General features: G+C 40.4%; 1 protein-coding gene across 1 annotated transcript; it reads left to right on the top strand.

The window, feature by feature from the left end:
• Positions 1 to 4: 4 nt before the first annotated feature.
• On the top strand, positions 5 to 19568 carry POLR1D (RNA polymerase I and III subunit D). Its single transcript, XM_064504983.1, has 3 exons — positions 5 to 162; positions 9893 to 9967; positions 18196 to 19568. The coding sequence occupies exons 1-3, from the start codon at positions 137 to 139 to the stop codon at positions 18479 to 18481; spliced, it is 387 nt and encodes a 128-aa protein (XP_064361053.1). The 5' UTR covers positions 5 to 136; the 3' UTR covers positions 18482 to 19568.
• The last annotated feature ends 671 nt before the right edge of the window (positions 19569 to 20239 follow it).

Here is a 20239-nt window from a genome sequence, read left to right as displayed (position 1 = left end):
CCCCCCCGCCCGCTGGCACCGCCCCGGCTCCTCCCCCGCGGGGTCCTCGGCCGCGCCGCGCTCCGCCCCGCCGCCGCCGGGCGCCCGCGGGACATGGCGGCGGCCTGCGCCTGAGCGCCGGCGGCGGGGCCGCGCTATGGAGGAGGACCCGGAGCTGGAGAGGTGAGCGGCGGCGGCGGCGGCGGCGGCGGCGGCGGCGGGGGGGGGAGCTCGGCCTCGGGCCCTGCGGAGCCGGCGGTGGCGGTGGCGGGCTGCGGGGCCGCGTGAGGGGCACCGGGGCGCAGCCGGGAGCCGCCTTCCGCCGGGCAGCGGCCGCGTGAAACGGCTCGAGTCTTCCTGCGGGGTGTGAAAAACCAAACAGAAACAAACCCCTCACGTTACTTAAAAAATACCAAATCTCACTGTGGGTTAAAATGCAGATTTCTATGTCTGCATATGCAGTCCTGTCAGGCCTCTCCTGCTCCTGCTTTACTTTCACAGCTAGATCTCTTTTTATATAATAATTCTATTTATTGTGGATTTGTCTGGAAAAAATGATTCATGTGGTGGGTTTCTGACATGGTTGCTTGAGCTTGGCCGTACTTTCCGAACAGCTGGAAGCCTTACAGGGCAGCGACGAGGCTTTCTGAGCTGTCCGCATGGTTCTCCCCCTTCACTTTAAGGAACCGTTTTGGAGACTGTGGAAAATCACTTGTTTCTCTCACTGTTTATGTCTAGCAAGTATTTTAAAAGGGACAAATGTAATGGGGTGGTAGAAGGGACAGAGAGCATAACACTTTTTAAGAGGCCTTTAATTCTCGTAAGCTACTTCTGCTGTCAGATCATCAGCAATTAAAGCTTCTTTTTATATAAGCATGAATGTTATTTTTATGACTGCTCTTCCAAACTTATGCTTTTCTTTTTAATCATAGCAAATCTAAGCTTTGTCCCAGCTCCTTCCATGTTGTGTTTTTCTCCCGGCCCTGGCTGAGGTGCAGTGGGGCAGCAGGGCTGCGCTTGGGGCGTGTGGTTTCCGGGCAGTTTGGGCTACAGCTGGTCACATCCTGGTTGCAAGTGGTTGCTCCAGAGTCTCTTTCTGACTCACTGCTTTCCACGAACCACATTTGAAGTTTTGCCCTGCCTCTTACTTTAAGCTAATGCTGAATTTGCTGCTCCTGTTTCATGGCAGTACGGTAGATAGTGAGGAAGAAACTGTGCGTTTCCTACCAGAGGATGCAGAGAAGGGTTTAGCTCTCTCGCACCTTGGATCCATGCTGCGTCTTTAATCAGTTCCTTACGCGTTATACGTACAACACAGCGCGCTTACTGGTTACCATTTCCTGGATCTGTCCTACACTTCTTCATTAGCTAGTTATTTTTTCATACTCTCAGTATTCATAAAAACTCTTTTTGTTAGTAGCACCCTGAATTCGGTTCTCGCTGTATACATTTAGATGTCATATTCGGGCATTTCCCAGCCTGCTTCTCCATACAATACCCGAGAGTATAGTGTCGACCTTTATTTATCCTTTGGATTACAGACACGACTCGTTAGTCTCACATCCAGCTACCTAGCGATCATACTTGTGTTATGTCAGGTGCGCAGCTGCAGTAGTTAGGTTTCGTAATTTTTGGCCGTTTATAATATTGCTTTGGCCTACGAATAATGGCATTTTTCTTCTGCAGCCACAGTGTAACTATGTTAGGTAGGTTTTTTTAATGTTTCAAAAACGTTTTTATTTGGAATATTTTTCATAATCTTTCTCTGAATTAGTCTTATCTCAATGCACAGGCCTTCAGTAACAGCGAAAGGCTTTTTGTGCATGTACTTTGGGTTAATCTAGCATAAAAAAGTTTATAACTAATTTTATGCAGTTTTTTTTCAGGTATAAAGTGAATTTTGTGTCCCAGACTTCCAAACAGCAGTTTATTGAGAGAAGCCAGTTGTCCCAGTTTTTTTGTGACTATCTAAAGAGAGGTCTCTCCATTCTGCTTGCTCTGTTTTGCCCCTACTGCCAGATAGTCTTGCATTTATTCTTCAGTTTTACTGTGTCTGACTCTCACTTGATCTTGTGTTTGATGTTTTCCTCACTTTCATAGAAAGTGGTAGTCACTACCGAAGCTGAATGCTAAATTGTGTTACCATGTGACTGTTGCATACGCTGGAGTTTAAAACCCTGAAAGCTGTAAATACCTCAAATGTGTAAAATATTAAGCAACTTTCTGTTAATATATTATTTCATGGTAAGATGTATATGGTAAGATGTATATGATCCAAGAGAAAGTAGAAAAAGAAAGGTTCTCAGCTCCTGAGAATTGTTTATTTTGTGTTTCTCCCTACAAGCAGGTGTACTTGCTTTTCCTACTTAATTTCTATTAAATGTCCTTTGGGGTATGACAGAGGTCACCATTTTCATCCTTATTCAAACAGTTCCCACCAGCTGTCTTCATGGATCTGTGTACTCAAAGCACAGAAAATATGTGATTTCTCTGGGAACAGGAAGCGGCTTTGATACGCCGTGTGTCCAAATTCTCCCATAAGCAATTCTGTCTCTCAACAGCTATGGATATTTCACAACCTTAACTATCCTGCCCTATTAGAATTGCCTACCGAGCTTGCTCAGAGCATTATGTGCTTGGAAGTAAGCATCTCTTAAGGAGATAATGTTCTGTAACAACAGATATATTGTTGACAATCAGTAGTCTAGTGCTTCTGCTGTGCGGAAGTCCCAATTATATTTTCCAACAACTAAGTTTTGTGCCTTGGAGAAATTAGTTAATAGCTCTTACTATTCTTTTTATTGTTTTTGAGTTAAAATCTAACTGTCGTGTTACTTAATTCAGTATGTAATTCTTTCCCATAGTAGTGGCAAAAAAGCGATTTGCAAGCTAAAATCATTGTTTGAAATTTTGTGGTGTCCTCAATACTCAAGCCGTTGAGAATATCAGCACAGAAATGTGCTGAAAATAGGCTTATCTAAATAAGTAAGACTTCTGGCCTCGGAAGAGTTAGAGCATGAGCATGCCTGGCATGGAATGTTTTCGCCTTTGAACACACCGTAGGAAGCCTGTGGCAAATTTATGCCTTTTTTTTATTCTTGTTCTTAGTTGTGGCTTAGGTTTTATTTTTGACATCCCTTTCCATCAGTGTTTGTAATAAATGTGCTCAGACAGGACAAATTAATGCATAGGAGTCAATTTTACAAACACCGCCCTTCGGTGTCATTCTTCTATTGCAGCAGGCAATATCTTCAGTCCTTTGCTTCATGGAAGGTCTTGATATCTGATTTTTCAGAGGTAATCAAAATGCCAATGGCCACTTCTACTTCAGATCCTGTGCGCACTCAAAAATAAAGTACATAGTTAGCGTAGAAGTACTTCGAGAAAATTGATGGAGAAACTGGCGGTTCTTCCTGGGCCTGTAGCTAGCTCTCTGGACCTAGAGTACTTCAGAAAGTAGGTTTAAGCATTCCGTGATTTCTGAGATCACTGCAGCTCAGTAACCTAACTTTTCAGGTTGAACATTAATGGTATAGACGGCAATCAGTTATCAAGCCATGAAGGTCTTCGTAGAAGATCTGTTTGATAAAATGTTCTCTTACTCTGGGAGACGTTGTATGAAATTGTATCTGAATGTTGTCCTCCTGCTCCCAGATCCGTGCATTTCAGCAGCTGATTGCATGCAGTGAAGTGATTCCAGTAAATACGTTGCCAGTCCAGTTCTCTTTGGGATCCATAATGAGATGATGGCACAGGTGGAGGTGGCAGTGCTGTCTATAATTAAAAGCATCCAGTCTTCTCTATAATGATACGCTGTTCTCATTGCCTGTGATTTTACGTATACCTGTTCATTACCAGTTGTTAAATTTTTTAATCTATATTTTTGGTCAACTTCAGCAAAACAATGAAGCCCTTTTCCTGAATGAGGAATACAAAAGAGATATGATTTTACTTGACTGTACAGCCTTTAACATTCTCCCATTTTTTGGGCACATGCATTTGTGATACCCGTTGTTAGAATTTATACAATGGATGTTTTGCTCATAACCTTAGAATATAGAATAAAAGTCTGATCCCTAAGAAATATGAATAGGCTTTGGACCATACTTTCTTGTACAGATAAAAACACCCGTATTTACACCTTAACATTAGTGTAGTTCTTTAGGGAAGTTTGATTGTTCAAAAAGTATTGCCACAGCAAGTTTTTGAGTGCTGCTTGCTATTCTTGTTATAAGTGATGCTGGAATGATGACAGTGTTCAGAAATGTGTTCCCCCTTCCCCTCCCCTGGCCTTCTTTGGAAGTAGTCAATTAATTGCTGCAATTAATGTTACCTGTAGGGCCCTCTGTGTTTAGTGTTTTCTCATGTGAAAACTGTGCGCTATGTTCCCTGTGCTTATATTGCTGCTATTGGAGTTGAATCTAACAGCTATGGGAATGCTGGTGTTGTAACCACATTGTGAAAAAGAAGACAGCTAGGAATGCTGAGTCTTGAGAGTCCTTTAAAAGCAAATGTAAAAACTTCGTTTGAATATCTATAAAGCTTTTGACTTATTTGTGTAGAGAATGTAAGTTCAGTGACTAGACACACATTACTTCAAAGATGATCTTGAGCATTTTTCCCCTTGATCTTTATGCTACTCAGTTGACTGTCTGTGCGAGTCAGAAGGGCTTTGTAGAAGATGTGGTGATTAAAAATAATGTTAAAAGATAAATGTTAGGAAAATTAATGTCAGAGAAGAAGGGAAAAATCTCGACTCATAAGATGGTAAAGATGGGTGCCAAGTCAGTCTGATCTGTGGTATAATCAATGCAAAATAAGTATGCCTCTCATACTTTATGGCTTGTAATTTTTACATGTTAGTAGAGTTGGTGTCACCATATTAGTATATTCTGATGCTCCACTAAAATTGAACTGCAGCTGTTTAAAATATATATATTTGTTTAGGAATGCTTCGTTGCTCAAATGCTTTGGGTAATGACTTAATTATAAAAATAGTGACAAATGTATTGGCTTTTAATCTGCCTCTTATTTGGATTTCTTAAAACCAAATCACAAAGTTTAGTAACTACTGTAATAAAAGTATTTAGTTTTTCTTCCTCTTTCTTTCCATTCCCCTGACATTTCTGTTTTGAAGCCTCAGGATCAAGCTTTTTCCAAAAGTCACATGTTCCTGCTGTGCTCACTATAAGCTAGCTCAGGTTGCTCAAATAGCAAATTCTAGGTCTGGATGAAAAATGAATATTGCCTTAATTTCACTGTGTCTGACACCTGTATTTGTAAAACCTTTCCCATTCCTGCAGCAGATTCTTTTTCTTATGCTTTTTATGGTCTTGGGGAATAGCTGCCCCACATACCCAATTGTTCCTGCCTGGGAAGGCAGCAGTACCTGACCAAATTGTGAAAGCTGGAGTTGGCACATTGCTACCTGCTAAACTGACCTCAATTAAAAAAAGGGCGGGGGGATTCGTTTTAGATGCAAGTGGCAACCAAATAGCTAGTAGAGATGACAGCTTACATGTGCGAATTTTCAGTTTTCATAAATGGCTGTGACTACTGGATATGCAAAATGTTCTTGCAATTGTATGTAGACTTAAAAAGAAAAAAAATCCTAATACCTAGAGCCTGGCTGTTATGAAGATCATACTGATAACCTCATGTAAGAGGGAGACTCTTGTGATGAAACCTATAACCAATCTGCCATTAATAGATAGTGAATAGAAAAGTGATACAGTTATTTTTCTTTATCATTTTCCTCTACTATTGTTTCTATGGAAGTCATAGACACCTTCTGCAAAGCTCTTCAAATGCACAGTATCAACCAGAAAAGTTATCATTTTTGAGTATTTGCATACCTGTCTGGCATAAATCTCAACTTTTTCTGGAAGGGATAGTTTCCCTTTGGGACAAAGAAATACATATTTATGTATTGATCAAGGATTATTTGTATGTTGTTTGAGAATTTGTGACTGATTCTGAAGGCTTAGTTAGGAATCTTTTGATGATAACTTCCTGATACAGGTGAGATCCAATGAGGAGAGGTGCGCTGCTGGACCTCCTACTTACAAACAAGGAAGGGCTGGTTGGAGATGTGAAGGTTGGGGGACTCCTTGGATGCAGTTACCATGAGATGGTGGAGTTCAGGATCCTGTGAGAAGGGAGCAGGGCAAAAAGTAGGATCACAACCCTGGACTTCTGGAGAGCGAATTTGACCTCCTCAGGGACCTGCCTGGAAGAATTCCATGGGATAGGGGAAGGCAGGAAAAAAGGTCCTAGAAAGCTGGTTAATGTTCAAGGATCACCTCCTCCAGTCTCAAGAACAGTGCATCCCAGTGAGCAAGAAGTCAAGCAAAGAGGGCAGGAGACCTGCATGGAGGAACAAGGAGCTCCTGGCAAAACTCAGACAGAAGGTGGAAGCAGGGACAGCTAACCTGGAAGGAATATAGAGATGTTGTCCACGTATGTGGGGGTGGGACTAGGAAGGCCAAGGCTCATTTGGAGTTTAATCTGGCAAGGGATGTCAAGGGCACAAGAAGGGCTTCTTTAAATACATCAGTAACAAAGGTCTTTTTGAAGATTTGAAAGGTCATGGTGATCAGGAGAGCTGCCTGAGGACTGGAAGAAAGCCAGTGTCACTCTAGTCTTCTAAAAGGGCAAGAAGGAGGACCCAGGGAACTACAGGCCAGTCACCCTCACCTGGATCCCTGGAAAGGTGATGGAGCAGCTCATCCTGAATGTCATCTCTAAGCATGTGGAGGAAAAGAAGGTGATCGGGAGCAGTCAGCATGGATTTACCAAGGGGAAATCATGCTTAACCAATCTGATAGCCTTCTGTGATGGAATGGCTGGCTGGGTAGATGAGGGGAGAGCAGTGGATGTTGTCTCCCTTGACTTCAGCAAGGCTTTCGACACTGTCTCCCATAACATCCTCAAAGGAAAGCTCAGAAAGTGCAGGCTAGAGAAGTAGACAGTGAGGTGGACTGAGGACAGGATGAAAGGCAGAGCTCAGAGGGTTGTGCTTAGTGTGCAAAGTCTAGTTGGAGGCCTATAGCTAGCAGTGTCCTCCAGGGGTCAATACTGGCTGCAGTATTGTTCAACTTATTCATTAGTGACCTGGATGAAGGGACAGAGTGCACCCTCAGCACATGTGCTGATGAGGCAAAAGTGGGAGGAGTGATATGCTGGAGGGCTGTGCTGCCATTCAGAGGGACCTGGACAGGCTGGAGAGCCGGGCAGAGAGGAACCTCATGAAGTTCAACAAAGGGAAAGGCAGGGTCCTGCACCTGGGGAGAAATAACCGCTTGCACCTGTACAGGCTGGGGCTGACCTGCTGGAGAGCAGCTTTGCGGAGAAGGACCTGGGAGTCCTGGTGGACAACAAGTTGACCATGAGCCAGCAATGTGCCCTTGTGGGCAAGAAGGCCAATGGTATCCAGGGTTGAATTAGGAAGAGCATTGCCAGCAGGTTGAGGGAGGTCATCCTCCCCCTCTACTCAGCCCTGGTGAGGCCACATCTGGAGTACTATGTCCAGTTCTGGGCTCCCCAGTACAAGAGAGACATGGAGCTGCTGGAGCGAGTCCAACAGAGGGCTCCTAAGACGATGAAGGGACTGGAGCATCTCTCGTATGAGGAAAGGCTGAGAGAGCTGGGCCTATTCAGCCTGGAGAAGAGAAGACTGAGGAAGGATCTTATCAGTGGGTATAAGTATTTGAAGGGAGGGTGTAAAGAGGATGGAGTCAGACTCTTCTCAGTGGTGCCCAGTGATAGGATGAGAGACAACAGGCACAAACTGAAACAGAAGAAATTCCGCCTGAATATAAAGGAAAACGTCTTCACTGTGAGGGTGGCTGACCACTGGAACAGGTTGCCCAGAGAGGTTGTAGAGTCTCCTTCCTTGGAGATGTTCAAAAGCTGTCTGGACAGGGTCCTGGGAAAAATAATCTAGGTGACCCTGCTGGAGTAGAGGGGTTGGTCTAGATGATCTCCAGAGGTCCCTTCCAACCTCAATGATTCTGTGATTCTTCACCTAAAATGTTGCTGCCTGGAAATAATTACAAAGTGATGAAGTAGTTCCATGATACTTGTCTGTCAGTATAAAATTTGAAAACTGTATTCATGCAAAACTGAAAAATAATTGTGCAAAAAGTAGCTATACCTGGCTGTGTATTATAATTGGACTCATTTAGCACCAATTTGTTTTCATTACCATGGAAAACCAAGAAGTGCCCAAAGGCTTTGCAGACAGAGGAAAAACTATCTCACCAGCCAATCTTAACAAACGGAAGTATCCCTGATCACTAATGTTAAGGGAGCCAGTAAAGGCTTATGTTAAAACCATACGAACTGAAGAAGGCTAGGTCTTGACTGACAGATAAAAGCTGCTGTGTATCTGCTTTAAGCTTTCTCATTAGCTACTGAAGGAATTTCTGAGCTATTTATCTTCATTCCCTATTACGCATGAGCCGGGTATGCGTTTAAATCTAAAATTCCTTGTGTTTTGCTTGCAGACTTCAGTAATCTAAATAGTAATAAACCACTGTGTTGGATGTTTAGAGCCCAGCATGGCAGTTCTGTGTGAAGATCTAGAGAGTTAAATTGTTGACTTTTCTTCTCACACTTTCTTCTGTTACTAGATAGTGACTCTTGACTTCTCTAATCTCTAACTTGGATTGACACCAGAATTTGTACTCCAGCTTTTTTTTTTTTTTTTTTTTTTTTTTTTTTTTTTTTTAAACTGTTATGGCAAAGCAGCAAAGTCCTGGTATGCTGATAATCCCATAGCAATGCAATGGGACGTGGCTTCCTTACAGCTTGAGTTGAAATCTGTTGGGTGTTACCTTTTTTACACAGTCTACAAACACACTGTACTGTCTAGATGATGATTGTCTTGCTGTGTAGTCTGCACACTGTCATTCTGCCATATCATAGCTAGGAGAGCTAAAGAATAACTTTCTTTTTTTATTAGCTCCTCCCTTCAATTATTCAAATTATCCATGTCACTCTTCTTAATGCTTAGCTTCATATGCTGCATCTTAGTCAGGTGCATAGCTTTCCTTTTCTGTCTTGCAGTTCTCACTGGTTGACATGTATACTTGCTTACAGTTCACCAACCAAATTGTTTGCTTATGCATTGAATTTGTATAATAAATGACTTGCATTATGCATTTATTGGTTTTCCCATTAGCTTCAAGCATGTACTGAAGAACAGTTACTTAATTTTTACTGGTGATTGAAATTAATTAGTGAAAAGAACTGAAAGACAGTGCAGGAATTTTGCATAATTTACACTCTTGGGTGACTCTGTGTGAGCATAGTTATTTAATTGCTTTAGTGTTAGCCTGTCCAGTTTGTTCTAGAAGATTGTATTAAAGTAAAAGTCGCACAGTCATTCCGGGTGACAGTGGATCACAGTCACACAGGTGACCTCTTTTCTGCTACTGTTACACCAAAACTAGTGCAGTTTAACAACTGCTGGTTGCAGTAATAGAAATTACATTGTTGTCAACAACTATATGCTTGCTGTTTTATGACTGTTGTTTAACTGGGCTTAAAATAGAAGAACAAGAAGTGAAGTGATAGCAGGGAAGAGCAGTCCCAGGATGAAGTGACAGGGACTGCTTTTCAGTGCAGTGTACCACTTTTGCATGCTTTATTTCTTCTCTTCAATTGAAATTAGTATTGTAATTGTTTATTTGCAACATCTTTAATTGCTTTTAATATGTTAATATTTTTATAGTCTTGGTATATAAAAGTATGAATTATGTTATTATGAAAGTCAAGTTGATTTTGGTAGCCTCTTTCTTCCCTGAAATGAATCAAGCAATAAACTTCCCACTTTGTTTACATAACTGCATAAAGTGGCAAGTTCTCATTTTTCTTAAGTGGTAACGTTTTTTCTTTCCTTTATATTTAGGAAAGCTGTAGAAGAGTTACTTAAAGAGGCAAAACGTGGCCGAACCCGAGCTGAAACAATGGGAGCTATGGGATGGTAAGTCAGCATGTAAATGAGCACAGAATTTGCTGTATTTTCTTAATATGAGTGCCAAGAAGAAATGATCGCTAAGATTCAGGCATTTGTTTGGGAAAAAATATGATTCCAGACAGGTAAGAAAGAAGTTGAAGAAAATTCTGCCTGCATAAAATTGCTTGACTAAGTATACTGAAGGCAAAGCAACTGGAGAACTCGGAGTAACTTTCGTAACAGTATTTCTTTATAGCAGGTGGAATTGCAAACTTTAGACTGCAACCTTACAAAACTTTAGCAATATTAAGTAGCTTCAATGTGCATATACTTATTTACATGGTGGCCACATATTACAGGGTTAGATTCTGTTTAGATTGAAAGAAATTGATAGCATAACACAGAAACATAGCCCCTAATATGGGGATATATAAACTATATATATATAAAAATAAACAATAATATAATAATAATAAATTTCCTTTAGCAGTGTATTCATGTGTAAATTGCAGCCAAAAATGAACTTAAAGTATAATCCAGTTTTAGAAGAAGATATTTTTTAGACTGAAAAAAACCTATAATCCAGGGGCTAATTTGTTTATTGAGTGGGAAAAGAGTCATAATATTGAGATTTTATGTGAAATACAGTGGTAATGCAATATTCTAGTTTTTACAGCTAGATTGGGAATGTAATGCATATTATTGTAATTAGAGAAATGACAACAGCCTGAGATGATTCATGCATCTTAAACCGATGTAGATGACTGATAAGAAGCTATCTGATCTAGGGATGTTCACACAAGCGTAGCATGCCAGTTGACTGTGTTAAACCCATTTGTACATAAGGCCTGGCTTTGTCCACTGATGCTATTAAAAGATAAGCCTGTACTGTTAATGAAGTTCTCAACTGATTTCTCAGCTATGTTTGTTTTAAAGTAGCCCTAAAGAGATTAAGATAGCGTCTTGCTCCAAAAGGTTAACATTTTATGTTTTCTAAATGTTTTATATTTTTGTGTATTTTACCCAGTATTTCTTCTAGGCATGTGACTTATGCCATTTATGCTAAAATAGTTGAATTGGTTTAATCCCCTAATGTGGTTACAGCTATACTGATGTAGCATGCTTTTACCCTGTGAGCCTTGTCAAGCAATAAGGTAAACCAATACAGATCAACTAGCAATATGAGGTGCAGTATGCATCCATTTACTGTGAATTTGAAAGTTAATCCCAGGCGTGGAGATTGAAGATGTCTGTCAGGAGATAACCAAGCACCCCAGAATCCTGTGCAATGTTGCTTCCACTTGTGCAATCTGGAATACCTAACGGTATTTGTAGTAGTGTCTACAGGCTTCCACTCCCAGCTGCTTCTTATTCCGTGTCTGCATGAGCGTACTGGTCACACTTAAGTGATTGTGTTTACCAGCTCGGTAACATGGAGTTTACTAACAGCTGGTGCCCAAGACCTGCCAGAAGAGGAGATTGCTGAGGATGACTTGTTTTTAGAAGAGCTTCAGGTTCTGTTATAGTGGAATAGTGGCTTGTTAGGCCAGAGGTTATGTTAAGGATGTAGGAGAGAGGAGGATTGTCCAGAAGGCTTCAAGCTGAGGAATGTTGTTGATGTGGGGATTGGTGTGAAGATACCCTGACCTGAGAAGTAAGTAAGTAAGCATACTTTTAAATTTGGAGGAATATGAGAACAGCTGTATGGAGTCAAATGAAAGATCCATTGCTGCAGTGCTCTGTCTTTATCTGGTAAATAGCCAATGCTTAAGAAATGGAGTAGGAATGGTACAAGCATGCAGCACTACTTCTTCAAGATAATATTCGAGCTTCTGGCGGTCTGCACCTCAGGATATTTTGCACCAGAGATGATATTTTTGCATTTGATGCCTTTCCAGGGATTTTTCTTCTCTGAGTTTGTCCATAGAAAGATTAATGGTTGTAATCTCATCTGTCACAAGTCTGCTGCCGTAGAGTTTGGCATAGACTAGTATACAGCTGGTGTGTGTGGCCATAGGCAGGATATAAAGTCTGCCATAGGCAGTTTCCCAGTAAGTCTTTGGTGTCTAGTTCTGCAAGCATAGAGGCAGATTACCAGTGGGAAGCTGCCACTGCTCTCAACCATTTGAAGAAATTCATTAAATATTTTTGGTGCCTGATTATGGTGTTCTGATCCCTCTGAACTGGCCAGCAATTAAATGTTGCATATATATGTGGGCGATTAAACAATAAAATATTTGGAAGAAAACTTACTGTGCTCCGTTGAGTATCAGCCTGCAGCAAAATAACGGCAGCCTGCAGATGTAAGTAGTGTTACAGTAAATCCTGAAGGGCTTCAGAGATTTGATTCAGGGCTGACCTGTAATCTTGCAACTGTTAACTGCTGAGAGGAAGGTAGCAGCTGTTTTGAACTTTGTGGATACCAAATGAAACATGCAGAAAAGTTTGTTTATCAAAATGTATGCTAGAAGACCAAATCCAGGAAATCACGACTAGGTGGAAGCAAACAGGCAAGGACATCACCAATGTGACCAAAGCACAGTCTTAACAGGTAAAGCACAAAGCCTGCCCTCTTCGCCAAACTCAAAATGCTTACAGATGTGTTTTCTGAGGATTCCTGGGGTTCCCTCAGCCCTTTGACAGAGGGCACGTATGATCCTGGAGACGAGATGTGCAGACCCTGGAGACATCCAGTGCAAGGCCATTGGTCCTGCATTGGTGCTGGATAGTTGAAGCAACTGAGCTTATGAAGAAAATATCTGTTCTGCCATCTCCCTTTGGGTAAGAAGAAGCACAAGCTGCTACTGCTCATGCTCTGCTGATTGCGGTTTATGTTGCCCTCCAGCAGCCATTAGATATGGGAAATTCACTTTTGGAGTCAGCGGGATTTGACAGGATTGAGTTAAAGGGAGGTGTGTGGGGCAGAGGCATTCACAGGGAACGTTTTTTGCATGCCATTACAAGGGAAAGCCTGGAGGTTCCTGGTGAGCATTGATGGCAGCAATGCCTTAGCAAGCTTCTGCACACTGTTCTGGGACTGCCTTCTGATTCATGCCACTGCCCCATTACTGTCCACAGTGATTATTTCTCCATAGCTGAAGTGCACTGCCTGAAGAAGTTCCTCAGGTGTCCCTACCTAACCTTTTGTTGCCTCCTCATGTAAGATGAGTAGTAAGCTGCTGTCCAAACTTGAGTTGCAAGCACCAAACCTAGCATAGCCAATTTTGTCATGGAAGAAAATAATCATCCTTCAACCCACAGCTTCTGATGCAAAGACTCAGCTTTGAAACATGGGACACTATTGCTAGTATCTCTTCCAGTTTAGAAATATTTTGCCAATGTTACCTTGTCTTACAAGCTTGCTGTGATTGGCAAGGATAGGTGCTGCAACCTATAGGGATCAGATGGCAGTAGAAGAAAGGCTTGTCTTGAGCAGGGAGATTGGTGGTGATATCAAGCAAGAGCTTATGCAGGAAGGGAGGTTGTGTGGGGTTCTTTGGACACAGCATCTCTCAGTATTGCCAATGGGCCGCATGAACTCTTGGCTATTTAAGAGTCCTGACTCACTCGCCTCCATGTTCTCAGGACTTCTTAGATTGGTGGTATCTAGGTCCATGACAAGTTCATCCAAGAAAAACTGAATATTGGTATTTGCAGATCTCACATTACTCGCTCTTGTGTGTTGATTTGTTCCTCAGATGTTCTCAAGATCCTTGATCTCAGTACTGCAGTATTTCTAGTTCCTGGAGTCATCCATCCTTATATACTGTACGTCCACAGTATTTCTTGTCTGGGGTCTCCTACTGCCTTATGATACCATATGGTGTAGATCCTGCTGCTATGGTATCTGATTCGAGCTTTCATGATTTTGTGATTGATGGAGTTAATCATGAGTAAGAAAATGTGTGAGAGAAGGGGAAGGAAGGATCCTCTTTGAAGCTGTCTTCATCCCCAAAACATTAAGCAAAAGAGAACAGAATCTGTAACTTGTTTCATCTATGCTGTTGTGATATTGGAATTTTTGAGATGAGAAAAGAGATCAGAGCAGCTGTCTAGAAGTTACCACTTGAAGGGCCAGTTGGATTCAAGGTGAGAAGTTGTAGACAAGTAGAGTTAGAACATTTGAAACTGTTATATAAGTTTATCCTTGATTCATCAGAGAGCACTGAACGCAGATGGAGTAAAGATATAGGATATCTGGAGACTTTTGTACCATGTGTCCTTAGGTAGAATCAAGCTACAAGCTCAGATTTTCTGTAGTGGTTTTGTCAGTCCTAGGGGTGTAATTCTTAGGCTTCCTTGCAGCAGTAGAGCTGTGTCTGTTTTAAGGGGTTGTTCTGCTTTAATTGAGAAAAGCAGCTAAAATGCCCCAGAAGCTACTGTGTAAACAAGTTCTAGAGGCTATAATTTTTTTCTCCAGTATATAGGTTTGGTCTTTGAAGATCCCCCTAGCAAGTGAGCTAAGGCTGAACTTAGTCTTTTTTTCTTGCTCTGAAATAAAATACGGAAAACAGGATATTTTTGGATAGTTTGTTCAACTGTGCATTGTAAGAGTAGATGAAGTTGCAAAAAGATGATGAACGTTAGAAACGTTAAATTATTTTTAATCCTATTTCTTATAAAGCACTGCTAAAATTGTTTTCATGCCTATAGACAGATTCTGTTCAATACCAAATCTGTTTGTCAGAAGTATTGCAGAATACTAAATACAGGCAAAAAAAAGCTTTGAGAGGCAAAAAGCTTTGAGAGCACCGGAACTCTTTCACTTTATTGCAGCTTGTCTGTGATTGAATGGATGTTGCATGGCTATGCAGAAACACTGGAATGTGATTCTACTAAATCTTTTCACTTGAATGTAAAGAGGAGGAGGAGCAGGGTATAGACAGAGGTTGCGAAGTGGGTAAATTAAAAACTTATGATCAGAGCACAGATACTAGCAAAGTCCTGCCAGTTGTATGTAGCTGCCAAGACAATGTGTAGGAGCTTGCAGGGTCCTTCCAGGCAACCTCTTTTGTGAGATCCCTTATGAAAGGACTGTAACCTAGATTAGCTGCTGTGGCAAAACAAGCTCTGGCGAAAAACAACCTCCAGCTGCTGTTTTTTGTCTTCAGTTGCTCTTATTTCCTGTAAAATACCCTTTTTTCACAGCAGTTTGGGAGTGTCAGAAATGTACTTCTCAGTTCATGCATAATAAACACTGTTATTTACTGGAAACATCTGATTTACTCTGTATGCCAAGGCTGACGGTGCCAAGGATGTTTGATATGTACAGTTACACATCAGAGGAAAGACCCTGTTCATGGCCCTGTACTCTCCCATCTTAATAAGTGTAGGTCTGTTTTACTAATAAGAAATTGCTTTTGTGCTGAACTACAGTGCATTTGATGCCAGGTATTGGCTGGAAAGCAAGATGGTTCATTTGCAGAGAACTTGGCTTGAAACATCAGAAGTTGGAGTAAGATTTGATTTAGGCTTATAAGAATGAGTATGATTTTTTTTTTTTCTTTTCCTTGTTCATAATGTGAAACTGGCACTTCTTCTTTGGGGAGAGGTGACTTGTTTTAGGGGTATATGATGTTTTATGTGTAAAACACCTTGTCTTAGCTTATCAGAACATGCAAATAAAAAACCCAAGTTTGCCCTTGATTGAATACATTGCTACAAAACCGGAGTCAGTTTTGTAAACTAGACTGCTTTAGAACTGTAGGCTTGCACGCATTCTTTGGTCATCTCTGCAGTCTCTGCTTCCAGCGTACTTGAGTGTGAAGCTTTGCCATTCTTTTAGCAGTCCTTTTAAAAGTAATTTTTTTTAATAAAGTTTTTTTTTTTTGTCTGTATTTCATGGAACTGTTTGCTAGTCAGCAGTATTGTGTTCCATCTTGCAGAGGCAGAGCTTGCCTCCCAGTCCTTCAGAACTTACATTGAAGGCAAAACTATCAGTGAGTTGAGCCTTGCAGGATCAAACCTACAGCAAGCCACAAGCTTGCCTTAGGGGAGATGAACTGTAGAAGTATCCTACAGTTTTCTCACCATTCGAAATGCTGGCAAAGGTATCAGTGAGTTAATACAGTTCACTTTTAATCTTCACAGTTACATGTATACCATGTTCATAATGTAAACATTATGTACTTGTGTGTGTGCATTGTAACATATGTGTATGCTCTTATCCCTTCAAGATTGAAAGGCACAATTTCTTCACTGAAGTCTGAGGTCAGTAAAACTAAGCATTGATGCTTCTGTTATTGCTGCTCCATGAAAGCCCAGTGGCTCATTTTACCGTCTTTTAGCTGACTCTGGAGCCCTGCATTTCCTCATCAGTTTTTTCCCTTCTCAGTATAGCTCAGGCAGCATTCATAGTGCCAAAAAGAAATAAATTTTTGAGCAGGGCGGATTTATTTTGGGCAGATTGTCTCATCCTGGTGATATATTTATTAGTGCTTAATTGATACATTAACTTAAGAAAAAGCAAGAAGAAATGGACAGATGTGAAATAGTTGAAGTTCTCATCTGGATGCAGTCAAGAAAAAACCGCCCTCATATTGGTAGGATGTGTGAGATATAACAGTTTAATGTGGGCCCAAGACGCAGGGGATTTAAATGCTGGCTCTTTTGTGTTGTGCTTTTGAATGTCACCTGTACCGTGGCATGTTGATCACCATGTTCACAGCTGATGTGGCTTAAAATGGAAATCCTATTCTACTGAATAACTGTTAACCACATATTTTTATCAGTAATAGGATTAATGCATAAATATTGCTACACTAGTGTACAAAACAGCTATACTTTGTATATAAATCTAAATGTTTTTTATGATTTTTTTTAACTGAGACTTGAGCATAACAATATAGATTCACATGCAGAAACGTATAAAATAAAAGTTTAGAAAACTCTAAAACTAGTTATCCTGCGGAAATTTGTCAAGAAATATATAGTGGAAAAAAGACAGTGTGACTGTTCAGTGTATCTTTCTGAAATGACTTGTGTAATTGTAATAAATCCTCGAAGAAATTATTGGCAACACTTAACAGTGAGAGCTGAAGTAAACACCATATCCACTTGAGAGCTGAAGTAAACACCATATCCACTTGAAAGACATGAAGTATGCTAAATAATCAGGCATGATCTTAGTTCCAATTTTCCTGTTGTTCTACGATTTGATACCTCTGATTATTCAGAGGTAACAAAGGTCTTAAAATCATCAGGGTGTAGTTTCTACATTTATACAAAAATTTCTAGTGGAATAGATAATCCTAACATTGCAGTGGTAGGATTCATTGACTCCATAGCTGATTCAGTAAGTGGTACTGTGATCTCCAACATGTCTGCTTTTTTAGAGTAATCCCTTAAGTTCTCCACTGGCATGCAAGCTCTAAAAATATTTGTGAATACAAACACCACAGTACTTCCCACCATAAAAAACAAAGTCTTCAGAATGATTTCTGTTTACTGAAGGAAAATGTTTTAACTTGGATTTGTTCACTTCGTTCTTTAAGAGATGACAAATTGGCAATAAGGAGTGTACAATTGTTACCAACAAGATAAATGAAGTATAAAATACTTGTTTACTAAAACCAGCTGATAAATTATGTGCAAAAGTGTTAAGCTGACAGAGGAGAAGTCAGGAACAATGGATGAGAAACTGAATGAGGGAAAAGGCTGGAGAAGCATCCTGTCTATTTAAGAAAATGAAACTAAACATTTTCCTTGGTAGACAGTTGCCAAATGTAAGTTAAATTTGATATGCCTCATGTATCTGTTTTATTGCTGTAACTACTTAGGTTCTTTGTGCAAGAGTATCTTTTATTTTCTAAATATCTCAGTTCATTAAATAATGCTGACTATAGTAGATTATGATCTTGTAAACCATTCCTACTTGACTTAAAACATGTTATTAAATATCCGATTCCTGAATAGCTAAGTTAAGCACTGACAAACTTAAAATTTGTTTGTCGTCTCCCAAGGGTACATTACACATTAGCCTTGTCTCATGCGCTTCCCCCTGCACACGCTGCCTTGTGAAAAACCTTGTGGATTTTCGCTCTATTAAAGTAAAATAATTTGTTATCATATTGAGTAAGATAATAGGAGAGTGGAGACAACCTTGAGCATATCTTTCTGTACTGAGAGTTTACACTAGGTGGCATGCAAGGAAAGCCAGAAGCACAAACCTGTCTTAAAATTATTGAAGTTAAACATTCAGACTTGTTTCGGATATTTTTGGAGTGTCTTCTGATTACTTTTAAATGTCGTTACAGGTTGAAATGTCCTCTTGCTGGTGCAAATAAAAGATTTCTTATTAATACCATCAAAAACACATTACCCTCTCAAAAAGAGCAAGACCAAGAACGTGAGCCTAAGGAAGTCAGTAAGGAGCCTGAGCCGAACAAAAGCAGGAAGGAAGAAAAACCAAAGAAACGCCGAATTCATCCATACACACCCAGCTTTCAGTCCAGAAGGAGAGTCAGCTACTCTCCTCCTAGGCACCGAAACAGGAACCAGCACACAAAGGATAAGTATGAAAAGCAGTCAAGCAAACGATGAAGAAAGTGATGAGTACATGTTGTTACAAGCCAAGAATGTCCCTAAATGTTGGACTGCAGGGATGCTTCAGTTTTTCAGACAGAGATGCCGTTCAAAATTGATTTTTGAACAGAGAGTTGCTTTTGTGAGAAGTAACCTTTAGGTAGCTTTATAAGACTTTTCTTCAGGACCTTTAAGAGAAAAGTAAAGTGCAGCATAAATCTTTCTGTTTTAGAACAGACATTCCCTTCTCTTCACTCCTTTCCTCCCTCTCCTTCTGATTAAGTGTAGGGTCTTGGTAATGGAGCTTGATACATGTGACACTGATACAATTTCTTCAGTCACTTCCCACTTTGAGAAATAAATTTACATTAAGCAGAAGTCTATTTATTATGTAAAGCTGGCAGAACTTCTTTGCTGCTAAATCAATAAAGAAGTTTTGCTTGTTTAGGTTAGTTTAGTTTTCCAGAATCTAAAAGAAGGGGTAATTAGTCAATATCTGGCCATGCACATACATTTTGTGTAGTATATAAGAACGTGGTTTCTTTAGACAGTATAAAAAGTACCGATTTTAAATGGGCAACACCGGCTTAACCTCCCTGGAGGAATTCCCAGGAATTACTGATTCTGCTTCTTGTTGTGCTATTCACAAACCCGTCATAGGTATTAATAAACATTACCCCTAAAAAGCCATAACTGCAATAATTGTCTCTGTTTAGACTTCCCTCTGTAAGGAAGTAGTTTGAACAGTTTATTGTCATGGTGCTTTCAAAACAAACCTTGAAGACAAAATTATCATGTCTCTACCCACAGCTATGAAGTTTCTAAGCAGATGTGTAATACTAGAAATGCAGAGAAGATATTTAAAAGCAGTCAAGCGCTCACTTCCCAAGTCTATGTGACAATTTTGTAGTGGTGCAGTTCTTAAACTTGTGACTTTGAGCACGTATAATTATGCATCAGCATATTGTATGTCTTTTTTCTGTTTGTGTTACAATGACTTGTGAAATGTTTTGTATTTCAGTATCCTCAGAACTAATTGTTTTGAACATAGATTTCAGTTTTTGAGTTTCAGTGTGTTGATAATAAAATCTAATGTGTTAAAGTACTTTGTGGAATTATACTTTTAATGGGTGTCTTGTTAAACTGAGATGGGCCTATGTCATCTAACAGAAAGGAGGGTCAGTGTTTCAAGGTCCTTCATTGTTGTGGCAGAGTGCCACCTATAGGGCATTCTACACCTTGTCTTGTTAGGCTTGTCTCTCTTGGAAAGATCATGTTAATTAGGTGGAGGAGAGACCAAAGTGGAGATCACCTGTGACTGAGTTTTCATCTAGTAGCAGGAATTACTCTTCTCAATACTGGGAAGGCAGTTAAACTGGTGTAGAGGCCACCAGTGACTGCTAGGGTCATTGTAGCCATCAAAGCAGGATACTTTTAAATTTCCACAGAAGATTTGTAACTGGTTTTTCTGTTTACCTGCAGGGACCATAACACTATTGTAGAAGTCCCAGCCTTTCAGAGATACTTCCATTGATCTAAGTGGGAGCAAAGGAAAAGTAGTATCTGCGGAGAATCTATGATTGCTGAGATTTTCAGAAAAAACATCCAGTCGTCTGTCTTTGGTTTAAATAATCAGACTTTGTTCCCAGTCTTTATTTTGCTGGACACTGCTCGTTTCCTCCTTAATGCTTCCCTATGAAGGACACTATCTATAATGGTGTACTAGCCAGACTCTACTGCAATGCTGGATATATGTGGCTTTGCAGCAGAGAATTC

This window comes from Dromaius novaehollandiae, chromosome 1 (assembly GCF_036370855.1).
Source record: "Dromaius novaehollandiae isolate bDroNov1 chromosome 1, bDroNov1.hap1, whole genome shotgun sequence".
In the NCBI taxonomy this organism is placed as follows: domain Eukaryota; kingdom Metazoa; phylum Chordata; class Aves; order Casuariiformes; family Dromaiidae; genus Dromaius; species Dromaius novaehollandiae.
Note: the sequence above shows the minus strand (reverse complement) of the source record. Positions and strands in the feature narration are given on the sequence as shown.